The following is an 18,950-nucleotide window of genomic DNA, read 5'->3' on the forward strand; positions in this document are numbered from 1 at the left end:
GCGATGGTTTCAGAGAAGGAAAAAAAAGTATTGCAGCAGATGACAATATTATCTGTTTCCTCGTTCTACGTTTTATTGCAGTGGATGACGATATTCTTAATGAGTGATCACTACTTCTTACAAAATAGAATTCTGATAAAGTGTTTCTATACATTCTTCAGTATACATTTTGTACATTATTCTTAAGTCTCCTTATTCGGTTCTTGAAACAATAACATTGTTCGATATTTGTTTGTATTGAGTTTAATGGAAGAAAATTCTGCATTTGAATTCATATAGTATGCCATTTAATGCTCTTAAAAGATTGTTTCATAACGTTGTTCGAGACGAAAATATTTTACGTTACTTGTTATAGATGGATGTAAAAGCCATGTGTGTAACGTTACTTATGTGTTGCTTTACCATTTACCAAGAATAAGAAGAGCTTTAATAAGTTGCTTAAATCGTACTAATGACATCTTTTTCATTGAAGCATGTATCTGCAACTAATATCTTGTAATTTTTGTTTACTGTATTACGTTATTCTATTTTGGAATTGGAGTAATATTACATACATTATTTTACAATAATAGTAAGAATTATTCCACTGATTAATAACTTCTAGTGACTGTGACGCAGCTGCCATAAGCATAAATTACTATGCCGCTCGTTTACAAATGACTGTGGTACAAATCTCGTAAGTGAGAAAATCAAGCTACGAAAATTATTCCATAATTAAGAATTTCATCGTAATAGGAATACTTCAATGATCATTATCTTGCTAACGATGTAATCGTTTGAAAATATACATTACACTTATTATTACTCGAGGCTTCCGGGTGTATATTCAAAAGAAATATTATCCCGATTTAAGGTTTCAATTTAAAGTTTTCAACTTGAAACTTTAATTCATCGGTCTTATACTTCGGTGAAAATTGGTATGCAGAAGTAAAACAGATTAAAATTCCGTCTGCAACACTGTTAATATTGTACCAAGTCGCCTACGATGCTTCGTAAATGTAATATAAATTGAAGCCATCTAAAATTGACTGCCTTTTTATTCCTGAATGATTTAAAGAATCTTGAAGCATCTTGAACATCCAAGAACGAAACTTCTTATGGCCAAAGAAATTAAGACTTTCGTATCTTAGTCGAGTGTGCTGATCAAAATGCGGTGAGTGGCCAACAATACAATTTATCTTCGTTATTAGCTGGTGGTAGTTGCAAACTGAGGATTGAACTTCTATTATAGACGTAGTACGTATTTTTGAAAAACTTGACTTGAATGTAACAAATAATTGATTCGTTTAATGGAACTGACTATGCGTGTACATGTCTGTGTGTAAAGAACATTTAAATATTGCATCGCTAATTGTTCACTATATTGTGCAATATGAAAGCCTGTGCAATTAACCGCGAGGTTACCAGAGCCTGAATCGTTCTTGAAACTAATTAAAATATCCTATAATACAGTCATTTATTTAAATCATCTCGTAAAGTGATACTTTTCGATCACTTTATTCCAAAATATACAAAAAATTCACGAAACCTTCAACACTTTACAAAATCTGCGCTTCCATTAAGAAGAAATAATGTAATATTGTTAACTGCACACATGTACAAGTAAATATCCGAATAGAATCGTTAACTTGGGAAGCATGGTGACAAAAGTAATTGAACTGCGAAAAAAGTGGAATGTAATTCTGTTGAGGCGAATTTTAATCGACAACTCCACATGGCCAAATCTGCGCACTTTTCATTGTGTGCAATATATGAGCAGCTAGAGACACAAACATAAGAAGGATAAGAACATTGCTTTCCACGTTTAAATAAAAATGGAACAACAAGCTCTATGGCCTAAGTTTAAAGCAGTAGGTACAAAGTCAACACGTCTATATAAACGGTTACACGTAAAAATAATTTTTAGTCATTCTGAGAAAAGAAACAAAAGCGCAAGAGCCTAGAGTAGAGAAATCAAACATCTAAACGTCTAAAATTTTACACTCTAATTTATATACCATTTTCCTGAGATCAATTGATGCTGGCTAGCGTCTATTGCGTAACAATATTATGTACATTTCGCTTTTAGTTAAGTATATGCGAATTTCAATGTTAATTCAATAAATCAATATTATAGTGAAAAGCAAGAACGTCATTTCACAGCTTAATCACTCGCACACAATGTGAGAACCAAGTCCTAACGACCAATCTCACTACTTCCGGTGTTCTCTAAGATACTAGAAAAAATAATCTACGACCGGATAAAACCAATAATAGAGAAGAACCATCTAATATCACGGATCACCAATTCGGATTCAGAGACAAACACTCCACAATAGAACAAACGCACAGACTCGTCAATGAAACCTTACAGATGCAAAAGAAAACAATACTGCACGGCACTCTTTATGGATATCGAAAAAGCATTCGATAAAATAAACCACACTAGCCTACTACGATCAATCAGGAAACAGTTCCCGGGGCAGATATACCAACTAATCAAATCACACCTAAGCAGCAGAAGCTTCATAGTAAAAATCAAAAACACACACTCGGAAGCTAAAGAAATCAAATGTCCTACTGGACAAATTGTAAAATGTAAATAAATAAAAAAAAAAAAAAAATTAGGGGTTATAAGCCGGAGAAGACGCGGGACGCCGGGGTAACTTCAAAAAGCGTTTCGAAACGCGACAAACCCGTAACACGAAGACCGCGAAGACTGGCGCAGTCTGAAAAAAGGGAAGTGGACGATTTGATGGAGTTGTGGACAAGCGAAGGCGTCGTTAAACCATCAGACTCGGAGTATGCAAATCCGATAATAGTAGTACCAAAGGTTATGCAGATTCAGGTAGTCAGGCAGGCGCACGAGCGTGGGCATTTTGGGGCCACCGTAAACAGAAACACGAGAAAAACTCCTTTCCAGCTACTGGTCGGGATCGATGGACAATCAAAGAAGATACACAAGTTAGAAAGCTGATCGACGAAGAGTGGACCGCGAGGGAGAAGAAAATCAAAGAAATTACAATAAAAGAAGAAAGAGTACCGAAGGAGGGACCTAGTCGCCATAAAGAGAACACAGTTCGGTGTAGGGTTAAAACTCGGGAGCAGATTTTTGGGTCCGTACCGGGTAGTGCGAGCCATGCGAATGACCGCTACACCGTGGAGAAAGTAGGGGAGCATGAGGGACCCGCGCACACCTCGGCGACTGCCGATTTCATGAAGCCTTGGGTCCTGAACGCCGAAGATGACGCATCCATACTAAGAATCCATACGCTACTACACTAATTATCAATCTTATTTCACATAATTATCATTATGTTACTGATACAAATTCTTTATATTATAATATGTAAATATTATATTCATATATTAATGCCTTTTAGAAAGGCGACATGCAAGAAAACTTAGCATAAACTGGTAATAAATAAAGCACAGACAAGAAAATGTTAGTACTTACGGGAGAAATAAGTACCCGCGAACACCATGCCCGTCGAAAGTTCTGTGTCAAGTTTAATGACCAGAGGAGAAATGCATTCGACTCACAATTAGATGCGACGTTGTCATTGATATTGCTATGATGCAAGGGAAGTCATTATGAAGCCGCTGCCAAATAAGAATTCCCGAGTCCCGTGAAAAAAGCGAAAACTGGAAGAAATCTGTAAGAAATCATAGAATTTTATATGTGATTGATTTTTAAACACAGTGTTAGTTATTTGTACAGTTTGAAATATTGAAAGAGTGATCTGTTTTAAACATAAGATTTTAATGCAATAGCCAATTCAGGAATTTAAAGCTTGTTGAATTTTCAAAAAGATTCTCTTATTTAATAATAATTTACATAAAATACAAGTAATAAAATTAAATGAAGCACAGAATACAAAATTACTTACATTCTTGTCTTTGGAAGCTTTCCTAGGTCCTTTCCAGGCATCAGCAAGTGGAGGAGTAAAGGAGTGAGAAACCTTTAATAAAATATGAATTATTAAAATTTGTTCTAAAAAAAGACAAGAAATATTTCTTTTTTTTTTTAACGTTTTTGTCGTGATGGACGGCCCCGTGGGTGACCGACACCTCCTTTTAAGGAGATGATGGTTCCCTACTGGGAGTCCCTTATGACTAGCGCACGGGATGCTGTTCGCCAGAGACCAGCCTGAGCCTGTCATCGGCTCGCTTTGGTCTCTTGTGTCTCTGTCCGAAGTTCGAGATGCCTTGCCGGAACGCAATACCGCACCAAGTTCTGTCGGTCCGACGGCAAGGATCCTTCACAAAACCCAGCTCGAGATTTTAGGAAGGATTTAACCTTTTGCCGTGGTGCCGTTGTTTGCCTCTACACCTAAGATCCGTCAGGACGGTTTTGCTTACGAAGGGGAAAGATTCTGCGTCCCCAGCTGGCTTCCGGCCCATTACCGTGGCTTCGACGTTGGTTTCCACAAGATCGTAGCTAAACGAATGAGTCGATTGATCAGTCTGGACGATAGGCAGAAGGCATTTCGAACGACTGACAGATACATCGCATCCATTGATGTTGCGAGGGCCTTCGACACCGTATCAAACAGGGCGATTTTGCAGAGCTTAGGGCTGAGAGGCTGTCCACCATTCATATTGTAATATATGGAGTCTATGTATTCCGACGCTCTCACGACCATTGCGTCTGATGACTGGCAGTTTCATGTCATCAACCCTACGTATGAGATGATGTAGGGAGATCCAATGTCTCCATATATCTTCAACATGGTGGTGGATAGAATTTAGCGTAATGAAACATATGAAATATTCCAATTTGTTCTCAAAAACACATTGTTAATTGTTTAAAAAATTGAATATAATGAGAAGTTAATTTTCCAACTTGTAATTTTAACAAAAAGAAGAATTGAAATTGTCAAAGCAAATCTGATTATGTTTAGTATAAAGATTAGGACTCTAACATACAAATTTAGAATTTAGAAATTGAGAATCTAATGATTTTTAAACAATGTTCAACGTTTTTATTGTATATTTCAATATTAAAACTTAAAGATTCTATTTTAATAGAAATTAAAAATATTGTTGACCATCGAGCAACATGGAGGTTAGGGGCGCAGACATTTCGCTTAGTCGAAAATCTGTTTATAATTTTTGGCTCTCAGAAAACTTAGAGGAAAGAGGAAAGAAAATGTTATTAAGAAAATACTGAAAAGAAGACTAGCGTAAGGAATGCAGATCTAGTTGGTTATTTCGTATAGACTCAATATAATCATACAAATAAGCACGCGTATTGGCCGGTAGTCTCACATACACAAACAAAACAGTACACCAGTGCAGCCTGTCTTCTTTCCAACACAACAACGCACAATACACATAGGCATGTATGTACTAATATGTATATATTTATATTATTTATACGTATATTATATTTGTATGTCATATTCTGATGATCGACATTCGATTGACCTCACATCGTCAAGAATATGGATATTGTTTTTTTGATCGCCTTTAAGATTAACGATATCTTATGTTTTTTTATTCACACGACCTTCGTTTGCCTGCTAATTTAAATTACAAAATCACGTTTAATATTATACAAGTAAATACACAGTACGTACTTGTGTACTGTGAAAGTACATAGAACGAGAAAGAAGTCTGTGTACAAAAATCCTTGTTATTCAAATATAGTTCAAAGAGAATACGAATAATAAAATAAATAAAGATATAATATATAAAAATACTCACTTTCTTGAGATACAGGAGAGACTACGATTCAACTACTGAAAGCAAATGTTAAAAAAGAAAGATAAAAATAAAAATCCACATACTGATTCTAATTTCATGTATTATTAATTTAATTAAATTGTTTTTATGTTCCAAGCACTCTAAATAATATTGAAATTAATACTAAATATTATTATATATTATTAAAATGAAATTTTTAATATTTTTCTTCCCCTTTCTTCGAGCAACTGTTCATGAAAATAATGTTTTTGCAAAACTGCAAACTAGTTATTATTCTACATATTTACGTATAGGATAAAGAAACATCACATTGTACACAAGAATACAAAAATGTATAGTTGTTATATTTAACGCTAGAACTACCGCTAGTATTTATTTTATAATTTTATTTTGAAATTCCTACTTCATGTTATATTTTTTTTCCGCAATGATATAATGATTTTCGCAACGATAACCAAAAGAATAATATAATGAATTTTATTTTCTTTTTTATGTATTCAAACTCAAAATAATTTTGTATCAAGTCTACTTATACCAATAGCAGTCAAAATGGCTGGTACTTGTCAAAGTGTAAAAGGGTGCTGCAACCTGTTTATCGAACCCCAATTAACCAGTTTCCTCCTTTTGTACAACTTGCCACACGTTTTAAAAATTTTTTACTGCGTATTATCCGATATGATGATATCAGTTATCAGGAAAATTCCGGATCGATCGCTAGATGCTAACACTAGAAATACCACAGCAGTCAAAATGCTGTGGTGTTTTTATAAATTTTATAAATGTGTCAATCCTCGTTTAGGGATCATGGTCCCAGATGAATTAATAATACCAAAAATGTACTACATAACATGGAATTGCTTCTGTAAGAAAATAATAAATCAATAAATATAAAAGTATTCCATTATTACGTATTTTTTAAAGACCGGTCATTTTGACTGGTTTTCGTAGAAAAAACTTCGTATTAACTATCGGTAGTTCCAATGTTGAGATATAACTGTATCGAAAAATTGAGGGCCATTTTGAATATTCGTCGTTATAGTTTCAAATATATCGTACGTGACTACGATGTAATTAAATGTAACATGTACATATATTTTTTTATTTATAATATATAGTATACACCGTGTACGTGACTTTATAACAATAAAGCATGGCGTATTTTCTCTGTACGTTAAACAAAGCTGCGCAATAAGAGAAATGTCGATGCGCAGAATGTGTTCAAACCTATCTGTAACGTCTTTTCGCAAATAGGAAAAAGCTATCGAAATCTATTGTCGAGTTCAAAACAAACTGAATTTTACCATATCTGCATGAATAGTTTCCAGATCAGTGATCGATCATCGTAATATGTATTTGAATACATGTGATCAACCAATAATTTGTGAAAAAGAAGATACAAAATGTTAAAATAAATGGGTATAACGAACAAATTATAGAAGAATGAAACAATAATCAATGTTACAATCTCATTATACGTAATTAATCAACGTATCATTTGAATTTGATGAAGTTTCCTCGTAATCAAGCAATAATTTATAGAGAAGAAGACACAAAATGTTGAAATAAGCGTATAGAAAGAACAAATTGTATAAAAATGAAACGATAATTAATATTAGATACTCACGAAACGAGTTTACTGGCAAATGTGTCACGACGTAACCTAACGTCTAACCGCTTCGATCTCCAAGATTAAACTGATACCTCGATTTATATATCGTCGCGGTTTATGGTGACGAGGAGTGGAGGTATAGGGATACCCGCCGATCAAGCGTGTACAATGACTCGACAAATTCTTGAAAAACACATGTTTTCAGTAGCGACCTTATTACGTCCCAAACAAAAAAACGATATTAAACTGAACAAAGATATGTTCGTAGAAAGTAACAGGCATCAGCTAATATCTCGAGATATTTCGATAAATTGCAACGAACAAAATATATGTATTTAAAGCGTAAGAACGATTCTGCGCGCGAGAATTTAATCGACTTTTCAATTGATTACAAATTGCATTATTAAAAATTTCCAGGAAAGTCTTGATTCGTTGGAAATTCATGGAAATTATTATTTTTTAAGCTGGTATGTTATATTTTTTTACATTATTTAATGCATTTTTCTGTAGTTCTCTACAAAAAGGTATTAGGATATTTAGGTTAGGCACGACAAATGACCAGTTTAAAAGATATTTTAACTGCAATGTCGTAAAACATATCGTATGAGAGAGACAAAGAAAGGCAACGGCGTGCTTTTGTTTTGTTTATGTTTTCGATCGGACGAAACAGTTTAAATTTGTTTGATTTATCAAATTTATTCCTTTTGTTTTTAAATTTTGAAACTTTATTTCGTATTTTCTAAATATATTTTATATTTTAACGAATTTGATAGGAAATGAGTTTCTAGTAGAAAGACGAGAAAAAAGATTTCTACGACAACAAGTTTTATTCTTCGAATGCTTTTATCAAGCATGATTACAAAACCAAGCAACAAGAATCTCGTCCTTACATCGTGTAGTCTTAGAACAACGGTCGTCAATAATTTATAGGTACATATTTAACAAACGATATACATAGTAGTTGTATCTAACGATAGTAGTCAATACTCGGATAATTTTCTCCCTTATTATTTTTTCTGCTCGTTATTTTTCTCATTTTAAATAGCACTATCGCTATACAGTACATTCGTTTACTATAATTATCGTTATAATGTAACCATATCCTTACTCATCCTTAGCCTACGTCACTAATATTTCTCAAGTATGGAATTGTTAAGCTACCTTTTATTAAGTTACGCATTAAAACGTGTCAAGTGGTCAAAGATCGGGACGCGGGTGTCGATATAAATGAGTCTCGGACAGTCAACTCATAATGAAGTGATAAGAAGAGAAATTCTGGCAGTTCTGGAAGTGACAAGTTACTTTTCTCCCTTTCAATCGTTCCACGTTAGCCGATCGCTTGACTCGAATGGAATTTTTCTTCTTTGTCGCTCCCAGAATATCATAAATGACTGAACATTTTCGTACGTTGTGTCGAGTTTTCGCGAGTCGATGAGATAATCGAAAAGAGCAGATTTCACGATGACTGATTGTTTGGTTGTTTTTCAACGTTTATTGTCATTATACGATTTAGGCTTGTCGCGCGTTTACTTGGCACTGTAACATACGAAGTAGGAGATACAAATGAAGAATGTAGGTTGAATTTATCGAGAATCGATGTATCTGTTTCATGGTATTACGAAAAATTGTATCGTTTTTAAGTCAAACGATGTACTACATTTAGACTGTGGATCTTTATGCAATTTTCTATTTTTATTAACATGAAAAAATGTAACCTACTTACATAAAGTTATTATTTCACCTGTGAAATATCGCAACAAGTAATTTTTCGCTTCAAATATCTTTTTCCTTTTCGCGTGCTACATGCATTTTGTACATTTTCCTAATTTCACATTTTTGCTGAATGCACAAAAATCCGCGATCCAACTGTAATATATCGTTACGCTGAAAATACGTGTACAATATGCTTTAAGTTCGATTTCTCCGTATCTTCTTAAATTTATTACATATTCCGTTTATTTAGCGATGGTTACGGTACATGTAACGAGCTTCGATTGATTTTAATTAATTCCTCGGCATTTTGCGCAATGCTCTTTTCTTTTTTTTTACTTAGAAGTTTCCAAGCCTTCAAGAAAAACGTTCTTCGAAACTTTTTGCAAATCAACCCTTTCCTATCATCGCCGAATCTTTGCTTTTTGTCGGTTCCAATTTTATAACACATAGAAAAAGACGTTAAAAAAATACCAGCGTCTTGGCGAAAGAACAAGGTATTAAAAGGTGAAGGTAATTTGTTAACATCGAATTTTGTTTTGTATCTTTTTTCAGAGATTCTTGACGAACAAAGGTCGCACGAGTATCTTCCGAATTTCAGTAAACAAATATACAGGAAATTCACGAAGATTCGATACTAAAAACCATTCGTGTTTCAGGTAACACCCGCATAGCGATCGCTCTCAGAATATATGCAGTTTTATTTAAATATCGATCAAGATACGGGCAAACAAGCACGCTCCTGTTTCTTCCCTTCTTCCATTTAATTCTGTATAAATTGTGCATCGAGGAACGATTTGAATCCGCGTTGTTTTTGCTTGTTTCGTCGGCAAAACGCCACTCTTTACCGCTGGGAAAAACGTTGAGTACAGTTCCAGGCGAAGGCCACGATGACCAATGACTCCACTTAGCAAGTTATCGTCTGCAGCATTGCGATTTTATCCTAAGGTTAATATAGTTAGACGAGACCCGTTAACGTTTATATATATATATGTATTTGTTGCGTGAATGAAAATATTATAAACGTGAATTATCGTTATCGAATGAACTAAAGTAGAGAAGTTATCGCGAGGAATACAATTACACGCTTGAACAAACTGCTGTGGTCTAGAATCTCCATCGACGAGAAGAATGCATTCTCTTTTATCTTTCGCTTAAGATCGAGCAATTGTGTATAAAAACTTGAAAATATTACATCCGTAACGATTAGTTGAACATCGATTGAAATTTCACACGCGAACACAGAAATCGTTTACATTCTTATGAAATATTAATATTATGACACAATCTTACGACAAAACGCGATCGTATAGCATACGCCATGGAAAGAACAGACAGAAACAGCACGGAACTTACACTCACACTTAGCTTAACGAAGCAACGGAGAAAAACGAAATTACGTCGACTCGTTCGTTGTCATTGATCAAACAAAATGACGTTTAATGAATCTCAACTACCGACCATCTTCGCGTTACAACGATTTTTAAACAGCGTCGTGGGACCCTTTCGTGCAACGCGTGATCCCAGTTTTTTGCAATAGTAAAAAAACCTCAATCGCTTTATAATATCTGGCTTACGTTATCTTTAGCTATGTACATATTATTTACACACCTTAGACTTAATATATATATATATTTATATATAATATCTGTTCTATGCCGCTAATTACTATCTAAATACCGCGCTCTGGTTCTCGCTTTCAAGAACTTTTAGCTTTCCCCTTCGTGGCTCTTGGACAATTACCTCGACCGCTCTGCTTCATCGTCAACAACAACTAAACAACTACAGCGACAGGTTAACAACTGTTAAAATATCAATGTAACAATAGCCGATCATCGTTCGAATAATCTACTATTGTCAAAGTGAGACTTTAAGACTCGTAGCTTTGCGGGGCCGAGCTTGCGATCCGGTACAACTGCTTCGACGCACTAATGCGTAATTACAATGTTAACATGTAAATAAGTAACTGACTCTATCATAGAAAATGTGTGCGTTCTTTCCTATCGTTTTAGTGCAAAGTAAACCTCTTGCAAGTCTCGTTCGTTCCTCTAAGGGAGAATCGTGGCCTCTGGAACATCGCGGCCGAAACGTCGACGTTGCGACTTCCCGTTCGTTCTAACATTCGTTCGGCGTTCACTGGACGATTTTTCAATCAGGTAGCAAATACTTTTACTTGTCTTCCGACACTACGTGTTCCGAGATCGGTTCTCCATCAATCAGAAACCATTCGTTTATCGTTTACATCCGTTTGTTCTCCGACATTGAAATTTTTACGCGTTGGTCAATGTTGAACTTGATGCCCCACTTTTTGTTAATTTTTATTTAATTTTGCACGAGGCTAGGTCGATAAATAACGCATGCTCGCGTGTAACTGGAGAACGAAAGCAGCGGAAACGGCAACGTTCAGTTTGTAGCTACATAGCTTCCTCTGTGTTTACGACGAGCTTGAACGCTCGTTCAACGTTGAATGCAATGTCAACGAGATTCGAGCAGCGTGCAGTAATTGAATTTTTAACGGTGGAAAACGTTACGACTAGGGAAATACGTCGGATTTCGTTCGTTTGAAGCGCGACGATGAAGTCAAGGCAGCTGCGAGTCCTTTTATCGAAAGCAGAATCCTTCGCTAACTGAATGAAAAATCTTGCGATTATATGGAAAAATAGGTACGTTAGTTCGTAGCCAATAAATTGCTTTTTAGTTTCTTTCTTGTTTCGTTCGCTGTCTTCATTCTCACGGTACAGTGACGAGTATTGATTCGTTATCAGCCTAGTCTCGTACATACGTGTTTTACAAGTAGCTACCGATTGAGGAGGAACCGCGGAGCTTATCAATACGACGACTCAAAAACGTCTTTCACACTAACAACGCTTTCTAATGGCAGTATTTACGGAACCAATACTTCTCATCCTACAAATGTATTTACAATGCAACGTGACGTAAGGCATCGTACCTTGGATGCGTTAAAATTATTACTCTCAGCTACGAATATGATCTAAGAAACGTCGAAGAATTAGGGATTCGCCGAGTCGAGTCGCAAAATGTCCGGATAAGGCTTTTTCCTTCTATCGCGAAAAAGTAGTCGTGAGTTTAACGAAGCTAGAAATGAACGATTATCGTTGAGCATTGGTAATTCGTGAATTTTGCCAAGGAATCGCAGATTCTCCGACGTTGTGTTACAATTCTCGCGAATATCAGTCCGCTCGCACGAGGCGCAACTAACGATCATTTAACTGCGACAGTACATATTTGTATATAGCGCATAATTATCTAATGAAAATGTAAGTGAAAGAAACGGATGAACACGAAACGGAATAAAAAGGAACGAAGACAACTCACAGTGACATCAACCACGTACTACAGCATTGAACAACGACATCAACGGTTGTTCAATGAGCTACATCTATCAGCTTTAGAATTCGTATGCTTTACTTGTTCTTACAGAACTATTGGTTATTATTATCGTAATGTCTCGCGGGTTTCGACTCTTGTTACAAAATACAATATTTTTACAGAGGCGAAGTATAACATGTGTGCAACGAAATGTCCCTCGAGATAGTATGCATCGAACGACGAATGGGAATTGTTAAGTTATATTTCGTGCTAATTACCGATATATCGACAATGAACACATTGTATGATACGCTAAATATTCTAAAGAAAACAAACGGAAATATTTTATGTCCACTACGTTTTCCTATTTTCCATTTTGCGTGAAATTATGCAAGTTTCACGAATTGTTTAGTTTCGCAAATACTTACCTTGCTTAGATGTGTATTATTTAGTTCCAGTAATATCTCAAAGAAAGATACTTTCGCATTTTTATAACTGCATACGCGTTAGACAAATTTTGTAAGAACTTATTTGTAATACGTGTTTTGAAATACCAACTACTATAATTTCACAAAAAGCTGTTTTTATGAGCACGTTTACATAAAAGATGGAGTCGTTCGAATTTTGTATAACTCAGAAAATTTCTAACTATTTCAAATTGATCGAAGGAAACGTAGCGGACTTTATTAAAAAAGCAATTGGGTTCCTATTAGATGCGAAATGTATATCACATAATTAACATGATCAATACACGATACGTGATTAACATTACAAATAAAGTTTAACTCGGCTTCAATTTAACGTGTAGATAATAGATGAGATATACTCTTTTAAGTTCTCACTTTGAATTGCGTTGCAAAAATGCAATAAAAATGCAAAACGAATTATCGTTATAGGTAGATCTATACATAACGAATGAAATATAGTCTTTTAATTTCTCGCTACAAATCGCTTCCTGCCATTAAAAATGCGAAATTAAGGAATAAATGGAAAATACGTTTGCGCGATTTTCGAAAAACGTTCGAAGGACAAAATATCGAGTAACAATCTCAAGTGACATTTGGATGCACATACATTCAAATCAATGCTTTCCTCTGCTCCGTTTCCCTTATAGATACATTCGTACAAACGGGTACGTCCCTAAATGTTTACAACTAATTGGTTATACGTAACGTTACACGCTAAATTCGTGTCGTACAACGAGCTACCTACGATCGTGATACCTAGAATAATTTCTCTTAACATGTCGGGTAAACGGGATATATAAAACACGCGACAGTTTACTCGTGAATGTTCGTAACCCCTAGTCCGGGATCAATCGTATTCACCGTGAACAACGTTCCAACATTCTGTTTGTTCGTTCGATCTACTCGAGCATCCCGGTAGTTCGATCAGAGCCGCCATGGGCTTAGCTAGATTATTATTACAATGTACCGTTAATTAGCTTGTTGCTTTAAGATAACCCGATTTTAAATAGTGGCAGCTTCATATTACGATTTACTTGAGCAGACTATGTAGATATAAGTTCCTTTCCAAAATTGTTCGCAACGTATCGACGAGTCGATCGTTTCTTTTATTCACAACGGCAATACTCGAACGAAGCTAGAAAATAAATCAAGGTTCATAGACGGTCGATAATCGCGTCGCAGTCGTTCGTTTGTTTAGGTTCGTAACGATCGAAACAAGGAAAGTCACAGGGAATAGATTTTCTCCACGATGCTTCTGGCAAATATATTTTCTCAACCTAAAGCGTCAACATTCCAAAGTATTCTCTCCTTGACGACGCATCGTTTCCAACGTATCGGTCCGTGTAGCAATTTGCATTATTATTATTATTATTATTTTAGGAACAACGTCAGATTTTACGACGATACCGGGAGGTGGCAGAGGGTATATAGAAAGATAATCTCATATAGTATTTCCTTCAACTTTCGTCCTTTCATTTCTTTGTTCTCCCTTTGTGAAACTTGGTGCTTGTCGTATACTTTGCAATTGCTTTGGGGAATGGAGCCCTTTTACCGTAATTTCGTTATTGAACAGCAGTGGAATCTGGAAGTTCCTAAGACTAGGGTGGGATTCCGGGTTGGTAGTAAATTACATCCGGGTGTTGGTCCTTAGTCTTTCTCTACGGTGCAGGGCTCGAGCATGGACTATTGCGGCGGACAGTTTACTACCGTCGTGGTTGCGAATTCGCTGAATTTTTTATCAATTGGTACTCGGTCGTCGTAGAGGGTGGGAGCCTGCAGGATGATGCCAGCTGTGCCAACCAGCACCGCCAAAGTGAAGATCCAAAGAAACAGTCTGTCCAAGACCATCGCCACGTATTTCCAGTCTTCTTTCACCTTTTTACAAATTATTCGTATTAGATTCTACAGTAAAGTGTACTAATGGTTATTTACGCGAAGATTAGTTCTGCTTCTCTTTAAAATCAAGAGAACCAATTGTAGCATCTTCGATTTATATAGTAACTTTCTTGCCTTTTCCATTTTCATCCGAGCAAAGACTTTCAATGTCATCGTAGTGACGTAAACTACACGAACGAATAATATACACATACATATCAAATTGAAGAGATTATAGCCTTTTATGTTGAAGCTTAATACGTGGATATTAGAACAAAGTGAAAACATGTTTCAATGAATTACAAACTTCGTTTATTTTTCCAAAAATATACGCGTACGTTACTATATACTCGTCGTATAGAATCAAAGCATGAGACACAAAATATTTAGACATAACGGTGTACGAAATTTATTAAAAGCAGCTTTTAGAAAGGTCACATTAAGAGTAAAATTACCTTAGTCGAGTCTTCGAGCATCTTGGTGTGCTCTGCGATAAAACGCACACAGATGCAGGATTTGTGAATTTCGGGAGGACAACGCGAATGCGAGAAGGCTGGTGGACTTCGTAGTACCGGACTTTTCACCTCTTCGATTCCTGCTTCGCCAGAAACAGAGAGATCCTCGCATTCTGTATGAAGAGGAAGCGGCGGCAACGGTGGCCCGTGGATTAAGCAACTTCCACCGAACCTTGCACCGTCAGCAAGGCTAAATTGCGAACAAGACAATGTAACTTGATTACAACATTTCCTTCTACCATAATAACCGGTGTATATAAATTACTTGCTCTACCCTATCGTAATTTAAAATCATTCTGTAATTTCAGGATGTGTATCTCGTTAAGAAATCATTTATATTCACTACTTGATTGTTCTCAAAATAGATATTTATGTTTCTCATATATAGCCCTGTGTCTCGCTATGACGAGCATGTACATAAGATCGTGGTTAAACTTAATTTAATTTGGGTTGTGATCATTAGTTGAAGTAAATGTCTTTTTGAGCTATATCTTGCTGACAAAGATGTGAAAATAAAGTTGTTCGCAGTGCGATCGATCAAACTTATCGTAGTATTTAATTTTCAAAATTTTTAATTTAATTAAAAATGTGGAATACGATCATCGTATTTGAGTATTATCGTTTTTTCAGATCGCGTCATTTTCGCTACGCTTTAGAAACGTTACGATCGAGACTTGAGTATCTTGATACATTGAAAAAGATGGAAAGTGTTTAAATGTCAAATATATTTGCACCGAATTAGGTTTTATAGCTAACAGTCTGTCTGCCTGTATTATCTTTGTACATAGTAATTTGGCCCACTAGAAATTATACAGATTTTGAATTTTTATAAAGATATAAAAACGTTCTTGTATACTCTTATTAAAGTCTGATTTATAATCATATTTCGTTACCATTAAGAGGCTGCGAACTGTAATTTACATTTGAATCGAAAGAACAATTTTATTAATTTTGTTTAGAGATCATAAAGAAATTCAGTATGATTGAAATTAACGTAGATCGTGTAGTTCTGAATTCTGTGACCATGCTTTTGTTGATGCTTCAAGTTCCTTGTTACGCCCCTAGGCTTACTATAGGTTGTGTCCCTAACCGTCTCCCTTGGTACTACAATATCGCAGATAGATCGTCTTACATGACCAGAGAGATATACACAATGTAGCGATAAGCGCATAGTTGTTGTCAAGCAGGGAGTTCTAAAAAACATCGATTCGCCTTCGTCCGTTATTTTACCTACACAAAAACGATGGCATACGTGACCATAGCCGCGAACGGTTGCGAGACCCGAGCGTGGTGGGGGTCATCTCCCAGAGAAGACAAAGGACAAAATCGAAGGGCAGTCAGTGGCAAATGAGGATTCAAACCGAATGCGTCGAGAGGTTCAGAGGAATAAAATCGAGGTAGGTTAGTCAAACGAATACATCGAGAAATATCATAAAGTCGAGTCGAATTATAATAATAAACTAGTTGTATCATCGTTGAATCATTTGTAACGTGTTAATTATAATTTTAAATATTGTTAAAAATAGAAGCTTATATTAACCCTGTTAATTCACTGTTACAATCATTTGAATTACCTCTGTTATCCTAATCGAAACAGGGGAACGACTGATTCGCGACGTCGATTATCAGAATCGTAGCGAGAATTTATGCCTCTCGCTGACGCGTTTTCTCGCGATCGCGTCTCTTTGCGAACGATCGTAACATTCCTAATGTCGTCTAATTCTGTTGCCATTGTCGTTCTGTGCTATGTCTCATTAGATTATCGATATATGGGCGGAATTATCTTCGCTAGAAACTCAATTTAATGCCTTACTCGGGTTACAGAAGTTTCTTTATGGCACTCCAACTCTGTTTAAACTGGACTTTGCAGTAAAGTCGTGCAATCTTGTTACTTAATCTCGTAATAGAATAAAAGCGTAACGCATAATCGCGTCAATTATTTCATTAATTACTTGTTAAGCAACTCTTGATACATGGTCGTGCGAATTATTCACGGTTAATTAAGCTTGAGAAGAAATTTACGTTAAACGAATGCCAGCTACAACGCCTTTCCAGAGTATGTTAAGCTGTGCTTTATGAGAATACGAGCACTTCTGGCTGAATATATGGTTTAGTTACTTTTCGAAACTTCAACCGCGAAACTAAACGTAGAAACCTTCTGTGAATACGAAGAAAATAGTTCAGTGACATTTGCTTAAACGCTTTGTGCAATAAGTTTGAAAAATAAAAAAATAAAGACAATTGTTATAATATTCGGAATAATGAAATTTCCGGAAAAACGTTATTACATTACGAATCAAATATACCATTTTCTCCGCAACAAAAGGATAATACGACAATATGATCGAATCGGTAGCCACAAATTGATGTTAACAGATGGTCCCTGGAATTCCGAATTTGCATAGAAATGTAAATACCGAAACAAAGGAGAGCAGTTCGAAATTAGAAAAAGACGCACAAAAGGCGGAAAATCCACATTGTGGTTTTATCAACTATGGAATGGAAAGCTTTTGAAAATTTCCGAGTATTTGGTCAAAAGTTCAGTGAGTGGAAAGAAACAAAACAGATGAACAATCATGGGCAGAATAGAATTTTAAATGAACGGCGAAAAAACAAGAATCGTTTAATGAGATAAAAATAATCCGCAAATCACTGCACTAAAAATCAGATTATCTTTAGGTGTACCATAAATATTAGAGACTATGTTACACATACAACCATACAATTAGGTTTAAAAGAAGATTCTCTGACAAATTAATAATTATGGTAAAAATGCTTATTACGTCGCCCATTTTATCCATCGTTTATTCTTCTTACAAAATATATACCTTTATTTCCATTGTTTTCCCTGTAACTGTATATATTCGTATAATATGCCTTTTCATTTCTTGGAATTACTAAAATTCTGATAAAAAATCACTAAATGTTTGACTTTTGAACTTGTAATTATACAAGTTTGTAAATATGGTAATAAAAAAAATAATAAGGTAATATAGTATAAACAATAAGATAATGTCTAAGAATGATTTATATTGACAGAAAATACCTGGAAGGTGAGAGGTCTTCCTTCGATGCAGCACGCATGCGGCTGTGAAATCGTTTGGGTGTTAGATGTTCTTCGCTGTCCTCCTGAGTAGATGGATGATAAGGATAATAGAAGGGCTTTTCCTTCCCTCCGACTGTTTTCATTAGCACTCTGCCAGAACTATATCTGCGAATACATATAAATTTGTGCATACAGTAAAATTTATTTGTCAACAAACTGTCGTTTCTCTCATCTATGAAATCTGCTATTTATTTAAAAAAACAGCAATAGTATATAATATACATATATTTTTCCCTGTAGAAACCACGTTACATATGTTGTTATTGGTCGTGAAAAGATGAGAGCCATTTTTATCGGAGTACGTATCGGGAAAGTTTATTCGTTAAACTTTCTGCGAACATAACAATTTTTCAGACAATAAATAAAAGTAAAAAAAATGAAGGATCAAGGAAACAGATTTTAAAATAAATACTAAAATAGAGGAGGCCGAAGACTTTTGTTACCATTTTAATGAACATCTCTTTTTAATTGGTAGGTTTAAAAAATTTCAGGAAATTAAAAAAATGTATTGTAACGGAGGAAGCAACGTATTTCTATCAAGAAAAATTTATATGAAAAAAGAGCATTATCGTTTCAATATAAATATCTGTTTTCTTGTGTTAACTAGAATAGACTAGCAAATTATTAGATCTCTTTGAAAATAAATGAAC

The 18,950-nt window shown here is 35.3% G+C and overlaps 1 protein-coding gene, 1 long non-coding RNA gene and 1 pseudogene across 5 annotated transcripts in view; 1 reads left to right on the forward strand and 2 right to left on the reverse strand.

Annotated features, from left to right (window-relative positions):
* Positions 1-3,289: 3,289 nt before the first annotated feature.
* On the reverse strand, positions 3,290-7,391 carry LOC117214964 (annotated as a pseudogene).
* Positions 7,392-14,042: 6,651 nt separating this feature from the next.
* LOC117214933 (acetylcholine receptor subunit alpha-like 1) overlaps positions 14,043-18,950 on the reverse strand; it is a 278,214-nt gene continuing 273,306 nt past the window's right edge. For all 3 annotated transcript variants that reach the window (XM_033461300.1, XM_033461299.1, XM_033461301.1), the window contains 3 exons: positions 18,241-18,405; positions 15,135-15,384; positions 14,043-14,679 (listed from right to left, as the gene is read on the reverse strand). In XM_033461300.1, the coding sequence (XP_033317191.1) occupies positions 14,488-14,679; positions 15,135-15,384; positions 18,241-18,405 (607 nt within the window). In that variant the 3' untranslated portion in view covers positions 14,043-14,487. The remainder of the gene's footprint in view (positions 14,680-15,134; positions 15,385-18,240; positions 18,406-18,950) is intronic.
* LOC117214935 lies at positions 16,477-18,647 on the forward strand. 2 transcript variants are annotated; one of them, XR_004488983.1, is made up of 3 exons: positions 16,477-16,591; positions 18,234-18,434; positions 18,541-18,647. It is a non-coding gene; the product is annotated as an uncharacterized LOC117214935 (long non-coding RNA). The 2 variants fall into 2 exon arrangements; XR_004488982.1 differs by lacking the exon at positions 16,477-16,591 and adding an exon at positions 17,482-17,960.

Source organism: Bombus bifarius, unplaced genomic scaffold (assembly GCF_011952205.1).
Source record: "Bombus bifarius isolate JDL3187 unplaced genomic scaffold, Bbif_JDL3187 scf7180000009275, whole genome shotgun sequence".
In the NCBI taxonomy this organism is placed as follows: Eukaryota; Metazoa; Arthropoda; class Insecta; order Hymenoptera; family Apidae; genus Bombus; species Bombus bifarius.